Source organism: Eriocheir sinensis, chromosome 49 (genome assembly GCF_024679095.1).
Source record: "Eriocheir sinensis breed Jianghai 21 chromosome 49, ASM2467909v1, whole genome shotgun sequence".
In the NCBI taxonomy this organism is placed as follows: Eukaryota; Metazoa; Arthropoda; class Malacostraca; order Decapoda; family Varunidae; genus Eriocheir; species Eriocheir sinensis.
The window spans coordinates 642,412-653,200 of record NC_066557.1 but is presented as its reverse complement, the minus strand read 5'-3'; the positions used below and the strand labels follow the sequence as shown (position 1 = coordinate 653,200).

The 10,789-nt window shown below is 42.3% G+C and overlaps 1 protein-coding gene across 1 annotated transcript in view; it reads left to right on the top strand.

Annotated features, from left to right (window-relative positions):
* The window catches only part of LOC126981691 (monocarboxylate transporter 4-like), a 35,624-nt gene continuing 24,835 nt past the window's right edge, over positions 1-10,789 (top strand). The window contains exons 1-5 of the mRNA XM_050833113.1: positions 1-19; positions 7,262-7,577; positions 7,824-8,060; positions 8,737-9,007; positions 9,234-9,947. Of these exons, the coding sequence (XP_050689070.1) occupies positions 7,272-7,577; positions 7,824-8,060; positions 8,737-9,007; positions 9,234-9,947 (1,528 nt within the window). The 5' untranslated portion in view covers positions 1-19; positions 7,262-7,271. The remainder of the gene's footprint in view (positions 20-7,261; positions 7,578-7,823; positions 8,061-8,736; positions 9,008-9,233; positions 9,948-10,789) is intronic.

Here is a 10,789-nt window from a genome sequence, read left to right as displayed (position 1 = left end):
TCGACGACGGTGACCGAAGGTAAGGGTGGCAGAGAGAGAGAGAGAGAGAGAGAGAGAGAGAATTACATAGAATTACAATTGATAACTAGACCACACAGGCCCTAAGGCCCGAACTAAGTGGTCTGTCCTAAACCTAAGTGACAGTTGTTGTGCGGCCACCACGACGTTGAAACTGACCTAGTGAACACTGAGATGGAGATAGCGGTCAAGATTATTCTTAAACGATGCAATCGAGTTACACTGCACCACTTATGGTGGTAATCTGTTCCAATCTCGAACGACAGCATTAGTGAAGAAGAACTTTGTGCAATCTGAATGAGCTTGTCTACATTTGAGTTTAGCGCCATTATTTCTCGTTCGCGTCGAATCATCCATCACAAACAGCATAGTCGGATCCACATTGGTAAAACCGATAAGTATTTTAAAGCACTCGATCAGTTTTCCTCTTAGGTGGTGTTTTTTCATGAGAAAGCAGGTTTAGATGTGACAGCCTTTCCTCGTAGGGTTTGTTTCATAATGAAGGAATTATCTTGGTTGCTCTACGCTGAACACCTAATTTAGCAACGTCTTTCGCATGGTGGGGAGACCAAAATTCCACGGCGTACTCCAAATGAGGTCTGACGAAACTATTATACAAAGGTAGTATAACATCTTTATTCTTGAATGAAAAATTTCTCTTAATCAAACCCATTATCCTGTTTGCTTTTTTTTAACGGACTCGTTGCACTGCTGGGAAAACTTGAGGTTAGACGCGACTGTGACGCCAAGATCTTTGACCGAGTGAACGTTTTTAATTTTAACGCCGCACATTTCATAGTCCTTCTTTATATTCCTAGATCCAACCTGCAGAATCTGGCACTTCTTTATATTAAAAGACATTTCCGTTTTACTGACCAATCTGATATTTTACGCAAATCTTCTTGTAGGCTCCGCCTGTCACATTGCCGATTTTCGTGTCGTCCGCAAATTTACTAATGAAATTATTGAGACCAAGGTCAATGTTGTTGATGTAAATGACGAAGAGAACGGGTCCCAGGAGAGAGCCTTGGGGGACACCACTAGTGACAGGCATCCACTCAGAGGTCACTCCATTTATTACAACTCTTTGCTTTCTATTGCTTAGCCAGTGCTTGATCCATTCGTGAAGCTTACCCCCGATGCCTATTTCCTTGATTTTATGAAGCAACTTGTAGTGTGGAACTTTATCAAACGCCTTCTGGAAGTCCAAATAAAAAATATCAAGTGATTTAGAAACATCATAGACTGCAAAAAGCTCGTTATACAACGTTAAAAGATTCGACAAACATGATCTGTTGTTACGGAAACCATGTTGCGAGTTCAGGATTAGCGAATTACACTCTAGGTAGTTAACTTCTTTATCTCGAATAATTGTCTCAAATAATTTACCATTAATTGAAGTTAAGCTGATTGGCCTGTAATTATCCGGTAATTTTCGGTCACCTTTTTTCAAAAATGGTGTTACGTTACCCATTTTCCAATCACTAGGAACGATACCATCGTGCAAAGACATATTAAACAGCATTGTTAATGGTCCGAGTATCTCTCTTGATATTTCTTTAAGTAATTTTGGATATATTTTATCAGGTCCTGGACTTTTGTTAGTTTTAAGTGACTGCAACGCTTTGAGAACCTCATCTGTACTGATTTCAAAGTCAGGGAGGGTATGACTGGGATTTTCAATATTGTTAGGAACAGCAGCAGTATCGGTAGAATTACTATTAAAAACCGAGGCGAAATAAGAATTTAACGTGTTCGGTATGCGTTGGCTGTCTGTCACGATATTGCCCGAAGTATCAGTTAATGGGCCAATCCCACTTTGAATCTCTTTTTTGTTGTTTACATATCTAAAAAAACTTTTAGGATCTGACTTGCAATTTACCGCAATGTTTACTTCGTACCTCCGTTTCACCTGTTTGATTAAACTTTTGACTTGTCGTCTTGCTTCTTAGTACCGTGTACTATTTTCGGTAGAGTTATCGGTTTTCCTTTGCCTATATAACAAATTCCTCTTTTGGAGAGTAAGTTTGATTTCATTATTAAACCGCGGAGGATTTTTTTACTTTTCGGCGCTTTTCACAAGATTGCACGGATTTATTTTGTTCAGTTAGTAATCGAGCTTTAAAGTCTTGCCAAGATTCTTCGACGTCAATGTTGGATACTAATTGAAAGTTCGTTAATGACTATCTTATTCTTTCAAAATCCGCTCTTTTAAAATTGGGAACCAATATCTTATTCTCTGCAATCCTTGTTGGAGCTCTTATGTCGAGACGCACCAGTCTATGATCGCATGATCCGAGGTGTTCGCCAACGCTAACATTGTCAACTAAGTTCTCTTGGGTTACTAATACAAGATCAAGAATATTATTATCGCGCGTTGGTTCACTAACCATTTGGCTATGGTAGTTATTTTCAACGAAGTCTAACATCCTGTGCGATTATCCCTCGGATCCCGTGGGTGTCTGCCAGTCTATATGCGGTAGATTAAAATCACCCAAAATCAATGCATCACTGTTTCGGAGGTTCTTTGCAAAACGCTATACATTATTTCATCATCCTTGCGTGATTGGCCTGGAAGCCTATACGTGACGGATATGTTGATTTTAAATTGATCGGTATTTGTACTCACGCTCACGTGTTCTACAGTACTGTCCTCTGGTGTTTTATCAACGGGCTGTAAGCTACTTTTGACGTAAAGAGCCACTCCTCCACCTCTACGATTAACTCGGTCTTTATTGAAAAACATAAAGTTATCTATATTATATTCAGAAATTAAGTCATTATTAGCGGTGTCAATAAATGTTTCAATTACGGGAATTATATCAAAGTCCTCTGTTTTAGTTAGGCACTGCAATTCATCGATCTTATTTCTTAAGCTTCAAGCATTAAAGCTAAGAACCCTTTTTTTTTTTTTTTTTTTTTTTTTTTTTTTCGTTGTTGCCTATTGCGCCGGTAAGCATCTTCCCGGTGGGGCCTGATGGTCGGCCCAAGGCTTCTTCCAGGTGGGGCCTGATGGTCGGCCCAGCCCGTTCTGGCGCAGGCGAGTGTTTATAGTGGCGCCATCTTGCATTGGCTCATGCTGCCCCCCGGAACTCGTACTTGATTCGCTTGGACGGCTTCCTCTAGAGTCCGGGTTGATGGGTGGTCTTCAGGACAGCATGTGGGTAGTTTTAAGCCACTCGGCGGTGACCGAAAAATCCGAGTGGTAGCGTGGGGATTCGAACCCGCGTCGTCCATCACGCGGCGAATGTGGGTCCAGTACGCTATCACTTCGGCCACCGCCTACCCTTAAATTGTCTTTTGATATAACTCGAGAAGCAGAGTTGTTAGTTGTTTTACAATTTACTGAAGTGGTGGCCAAGAGAGAGAGAGAGAGAGAGAGAGAGATTTACATAGAATGTCAGACCACATAGATCCAATGGTCCAGACTAGGTGGTTTGTCCTTAAACCTAAGTGATTCTACATTAGTCACATAGCTCCAAAACTTTGCATTTCTACTTTAGTGAATATTAAGTTGAAGGAAGTGTCAGTTAAGCTTGTTTTTAAAGGAGTCAGTCGTGTTGCACTGGACCACTGACGGTGGGAGCTTATTCCATTCTCGCACTACAACGTTGGTGAAGAAGAATTTGGTGCAGTCTGAATTTACTTGTTTACTTTTAAGTTTTGTGCCATTATCTACATTCGTAAGCCATTAAGTATTTTAAAACATTCGATCAGTTTTCCTCGGAGGCGACGTTTCTCAAGAGAGAACAAGTTAAGAGTTGAGAGGCATTCATCGTAGGGTTTGTTCCGCAAGGAAAGGATCATTTTTGATGCCCGACGTTGAACACCTTCTAATTTAGCAATGTCCTTTGCATGGTGGGGGGACAAAAACTGTACCGTGTATTCCAAGTGGGGTCTGACTAAATTATTGTAAGGCGGAAGTACTACATCTTTATTTTTAAATTAAAAAGTTTATTTTAATGATGCCCAACATTCTGTTAGCTTTATGTGCTGCTTCGATGCATTGCCTTTGAGAATTTGAGGTTTTATGCGATTTTGACACCCAGGTCCTTGACATACTGAACGCTTTTGAGCTTGACGCCGCGCATTTCGTAATCGAACCTTGTATTTCTTGTTCCAACTTGAAGAACCTGGTGCTTATCTACATTAAAGGGCATCTCCCATCTGTTAGATCAAGCTGAAATTTTATGCAAATCTTCTTTGGAGGCTTTGTCTGTCTTCGTTAGTGACAACCGAGTTAACTATCTTTGTATCGTCTGCAAATTCGCTATTGAAATTATTGATTCCAACGTCCACATAGTTAATGTATATAATGAAGAGCACTGGACCAAAAACCGAGCCCTGAGGGACGTCACTAGTGACAGGCTCCCACTCTGAGTTAAATCCATCAATCACCACTCTTTGCTGTCTGTTGCTCAACCAATTCAAAATCCATTGGTGTACTTGACTGTCAATACTTAGTTAATTTAATTTATAAAGTAATTTATGGTTTGTAACTTTGTCAAACGCTTTCTGAAAATCAAAACAGACTACGTCCAGTGATCTGGTTACGTCATAGACTGAGAAGAGGTCATTATGAAAGGACAGTAGGTGTGATACGCAGGAACTCTTGCTACGGAAACCATGTTGTGAATTTTTAATTCATGAGTGGCTTTGATGGTAGCTCACAATTTTGTCTCTAATTATGCTCTCAAGTAGCTTTCCTACAACTAAAGATAGACTAATGAGCCTGTAATTACCTGGTATATTTTTGTCTCCTTTCTTAAAAATCGGTGTTACGTCAGTCTTTTTCCAATCCAAAGAGAAGATGCCTTGTCGCAAGGACATATTTAATACGGTTGTGAGAGAGAAGAGTATTTCGCTCTGTTTCCTTAAGTATTATAGGATATATATTGTCGGTCCAGGACTTTTATTTGTTTTAATTGATTGGAGAGCATTTAGGACTTCATCGGTAGTTATTACAAAGTTAGGCAATGCATGAACGAGATGTACTTTAGTACTGTTGTCGTCGCTGGTGTTGGTGGAAGTGGTGGGAAGACTGATAATATTAAATACCGCGGAAAATTAATTATTTAACAAGTTCGCAATGTGTTGGCAGTGTTTCAGCCACTAATTCACTGACACTGTTAGTTAGGGGTCCAATTCCACTTTTGATCGCCTTCTTGTTGTTTATATAAATGAAGAAGGATTTCGGATTATTTTTACAGTTGGCTGCAATGTTTTCTTCATATCTACGCTTTGCCTGACATACTAATTTTTTTACTCGCCGTCTGGCTTCATGATAACGTCTAATGTTTTCGGGCGTGTTCTGCTCTTTCTTTAACCAATAAGACAAATTTCCCTCCTTAATTAACCGAATGTTTAATTTCGCTATTAACCAAGGTGGACGTTTATTTAGTGTTACCATGCTTCTCGCAATACGGGACAAATGCATGTGTTCTGCTGAGTGAGTGATTGATTTTTAAAGTTTAGCCAGGCAATCATCTGATAATTTTAGCTTATGACCAACACTGGAACACTGCTCCACGGTGTGGGATCCTTACACACTCAGAAACATTGATAGGTTAGAACAAATCAACACCAAGGCGGCTAGGTTCATTACAAACAATTACACTCGAACGCCTGGAATCACAACACGGATCAAACAACAGATAAACATGGACCCTCTTCACATAGTATACGCAGACAAGCACACAGACTTACACTTATGTACAAGATCACAAACACTCACATTGACATTGACCCACAAACATACCTACACTGTGTAGGTATGTTTGTGGGTCAATGTCAATGTGAGTGTACGTTGACTGTTTGCCTTGTGTAGGCTACACAAGGCAAACAGTCAACGTACTCGTAACACACACTTCCATAAATACCAAACATATCATACTAACACTGACGCATAGAAGCACTCATACTTTCCACGCACCATACGTGACTGGAACAGCCTCCCTCAACAGATCTTAGACTGCGGTACAATAGACGCATTCAAAAAACAAATACATACTCACTTGTCACCACAACACACCAACACTAACAATTACACTTGATTCACTTCCCTCCCCTGCACACTTGGCTCCCCCGTCCCCCTAACAGCCAACAAATATGCGTGTTATGCACCTATACAGGTGCCCTGCGCATTATTGTCCAGACCCAGATCCAGATTGTATTTCTGCTAGTTTTTGTCGGATTTCTACGAAATTTGCCCTTTTGAAATTGGGTACCATTTCTTTATTTTCAGTCACTGTTGTTTGAGCTCTAATGTCGACGCGCACTAATTCATGATCGCAAGAACCGAGATGTTCTTCTACCGTGACATTACTGACTAGGTTATCTTGGGTCGCTATTACAAGGTCACGTATATTATTTTGTCGAGTTGGCTCAGTAACCATTTGACTTAGGTAATTATCTTCTCAAAACTCGATCATTCTATGAAACTCGCCCTCAATAATGAGGGAGATTAAAGTCTCCTAATATCATTGAGTCCCTGTTATTAAGTGACTGCCTTAACACACTGTACATTTCAACATCTTCGAGTAACTGACCCGGAAGCCTGTAGGTGACAGATACATTCAAAATATTTTTTTTTTTATATTTACTCGCACGCACAAAATGTTCAACGTTACTGTCTTCTGGTGTTATGTCAGTGGGTTGCAAATAGCTTTTGACGTAAGGGGCGACACCACCACCTCTACAGTTAACACGATCTTTGTTGAAGAGTCTGCAGCCATCTATGTTGTATTCTGAACTCAATCAATATATGTGGTCTCAATAAAGGTTGTGGTTATAGCAATTGCGTCAAAATATTATGTTGAAATATTATGTTGAAACAAGATATCTCAATTCTTCAAACTTGTTTCTAAGGCTACGCGAATTGAAACTTAGGACTTTTAGACAATTTTGAGGTTGATTAATGGGATCGGTGTTATTTGGTGTTCAACGGTTTGGTGTTGGTTGTGTTGGATGCCGTCTGTTTACCCGGCCGGGGTGGTGTGTCGCGGCCGAGAACAGTTTTTTGACCAAGGGGAGAGAGAGAGATTATACTTCTCATCCTCGTAGGCCTTATGAACGATGAAGCTCCCCTAGTAATACTTTTGTTTTATTTCACAAGCAAAAATAGCTACTTATTCGCCTACATTTTTCTAATATTGTATAGTGTTGAATTTATTTATACTGTCTATACACTTATCTCCTTAAACAGTAAAACTTTCCACTAAATCTTTTCATTCCTTAATTCCAGCGTCCTCAACATGCCGTCCCTCGCTGTCCAGGAGTCTCTCTCTCCCAACGTCTCGTGGGAAGCGGACGAGAAGCCACTCAACTCGGACGCTTTTGGTCACCTTGAGCTGCAGACGGACGGAGGAGATCTCGATGACGCTCAGTCCGAAGACCCGACAAGTGGTTGCGACAAGACTATCTTTTCTGAAGACTGCAAGAACTACCAGGAGGTTTTTAGATTCTCCAAGGACCACAAGGAGCTTTTTGGAGACTTCGAGGACTCCAAGCAAGCTTCTGGACTGAGTCAGCAAGCGGCCAGCAAATCTGCAACATTCAAAGTGAGTTATTATTTGGTGGTTTTTGTTTAGTTATGGTCATTGGTTTGGTTAGTTAATGAGAATCTTAAATCCATAAAGATTCCAAGCTGTGTCCAGGATTGGGTCAGTAAAGGGCTAGGAAGTTAAGAATTAGAATAGTTAGCTTGTTAGTTAATTGACCACATAGGAAATATAGTTAAACATGAAAACTATTCTTTGTCCAACACGAGAGTAAAATTTAAAACTCCATATTCTTTATTAACACAGTGTGACGTGAACGGTGGACATACTGAGGCGATGAACGACGGAACCACCATCAAGAAAAGGGGAACTGACCTGAAATGGATCCATGAAGAAGGAAAATGTTCGAAGGAGAAGGACAGGAGACTGGATGCCCCCAAAGATCGGAAGAAAGCAAAGGATGAAGGTAGTCAGGTGCTGGAACATGAGGCGCTGGACCGCGGCTGGGCGTGGCTGGTGCTGTTCGGCTCCTTCGTCGTCGGGGTAAGGCATATATGATCCAACATTTCTGAGCTAACACACTCACATTTGAAGAGGCTTTCGTAGAGGTTGTGAGGATTTCTGCACCTTCTGCACTTTGAACGTGAAAGCACTCTGGAGATCCCGATCTTGGGAAATATTTATTGCGAGAGCCAAAAGCGTCTGAGACTACGGATCTATGTTCTGAGCCCTCCTTCAGGTCACCATAGAAGTGAAAAGGCTGAAATAATTGGCAGTCCGTATAAACTCGTTCGCACACGTACATGTCATGTATTAATGCCAGTTTCAACTCATCATCACTAATTAATTATCAGTTTACTGCCGTACAAACGACTTTCCCAACGTCCTCCACCTCTGATGTTAGTGTACCACGTCATCTGTAAGTTCATATATCTACACGTTAACGGTCTGTCTTGGCCTCAATAATTACTAGGTTGCCACTGTTACTTTGGTTGTCCGTCTGTTGTCAGTTCTATGAGCGATAGGACATGCCCAAATCCATTTCTTATTTTTAATCGTCATTTTAATATTTTCAACGTTGTCTAATCCCTAACCCATGGTAGCCCCTTTCCATCTCCATGTTAAACACAGCACTTTTATCTCTTTGCGTTTGTTGCGCTTTCTCCCCATGTGTGCTTTTTCTGCTTCCACACTACTCACCACTTCTCACCCCCGCCAGGCTGTGATGGGTCTCCTCATTCCTTGCTATGGGATCTTGTTTTTTGACTTGCTCACGAGCTTCAACGCGTCCTCTACGGTGACCTCAGCGATATTCATCGTAGGAGTCTTCGTTGTCACCTGCGCCAACATGGTGGCGGGGCCGCTGACGGAGCAGTTTGGGTGGCGATGCGTGGCTGTGGGCGGCGGGGTCCTTGCCTTCGTCGGCATGGCAGCCTCCGCCTTCACCCCCTCCCCCTACTTCCTTTTCTTCTCTTACTCCATTCTCTCAGGTGAGTCATGCAGCCACTGAACACACTGACACGCGAGTCACACAGCCACGGAACACATTAAACATCGTTGTTTATGATATACAATTTATTATGTATGCCACGATATAATTTTCAGGTATACAGTAAACCCTTCAGCTAAAACTTATATTAGTTTTTTGTCTTCCCTATCATTCACTCATGCAATTTCTTCCCTTCGTTCCTTTAATTATACCCTTGTTACTTTCAGCTCTCGGCCAAGGACACTGCGTTTTCGTATCATACGCAGTCATGCCACACTACTTCAAGCGACGAATCGGCATGGCTAACGCACTCATGGCGTCGGGAGTTTGCATCGGCGGCATAGTCGGGCCTCCAGTGGTAACCTTCCTGCAGGAGCAATACGGCTTCAAGGGCGCCACTCTCATCGTGGCGGCGTTTGCACTCAACTTTTGCCTTGCTGGTGCCTTGTTCCGCCCGCTGCAGAGACCCAGTAACGTGAATAAGACCACGGAGAGCACGGACAAGGAAGCCAAGGACAAGGAGATCAAGCACAAAGCGATCAAGGACAGGGACACGAATAACAGTGAGGACCAGGAGGTCAGAAAGAGTATGAATAAGATTGCAGCCACGGGCGAAGACAAGAATGGACTATGCTGTGTGGCGAGACAGATGGTCTCCTCCGTGGTCACAAACATGAAACTCTTAAAAAACTCTCACGTTGCCCTTATAACCCTTAGTGGCGCCTTGGTGATGGCCGGATACATGAACCTCTCCTCTCTGGTGCCCTTCCTCATCCAGGAGTACGGGCACACGCAGGAGACGGCGGCGTGGTGCTTGTCCGTGGCCAACTTCTGCAATCTAGCCGCCCGCTTCCTCTTGGCCTCATGCATTGACTTCTCCTGGTTCCACATCCGCGGCTGCTTCATTGTCTCCGCGGCCATGGTATCCTCTGCTACAGTGGGTGAGTGACTTTCTGTTCTCGCTTCATAAGCCCATACACTTCTCCATTACCAGTGTGACCGATTAGAAGCTTACAAATTGGTTACAAATTGGGCATGCGCGGTCACGCTCGCCTCGGAGTTAGACATTTTTCATGTGTAAGTGGCTTTGGAAATATATTTCAATCACTGCAGGATTAAAAAAATGTAATTGGTTTAAAGTGTCGTGTAGTAGAGCCGAAAAATAAAAAAATGTTGGGTCATCGCGTCTCGGCCCAGTACTGCACGAAACAGTCAACGAAACACATTCTTAGGACTTTCAGTGTTCGGAATATTTTCATTCCACTCTGCCTGTAAACTCTAGGCGAGCAAAGGGGCGTATGTGCTGTAACTTTTGGGCTGTCACACCGGTTCTAATCTCCTTGGGGCTGTATGTATGGGATCATGTTTTCGAGACCCTGATGATATCCCTCTACCCAGGCTACATGTGATACTGACCATCTTTGTTAATGTTGCTGCACAAACCCCAGTAATCGAGAGTTCCATATCAAACAGATTCATAATGCTCTTATAAATATTCGAGCGCCCCTACACGCTGATTAAGGGGTATAAACTAACTGTTTGTGTTGATTGCTTTAGTTAACATTCACCATTCTCTCTCTCTCTCTCTCTCTCTCTCTCTCTCTCTCTCTCTCTCTCTCTCTCTCTCTCTCTCTCTCTCTCTCTCTCTCTCTCTCTCTCTCTCTCTCTCTCTCTCTCTCTCTCTCTCTCTCTCTCTCTCTCTAAATGGATATTTATAAATGGATGAAGGGCTATAATAAGGGGGATATTCATAAGGTTTTGTTGGTAAGAGAACCGGGTAGGA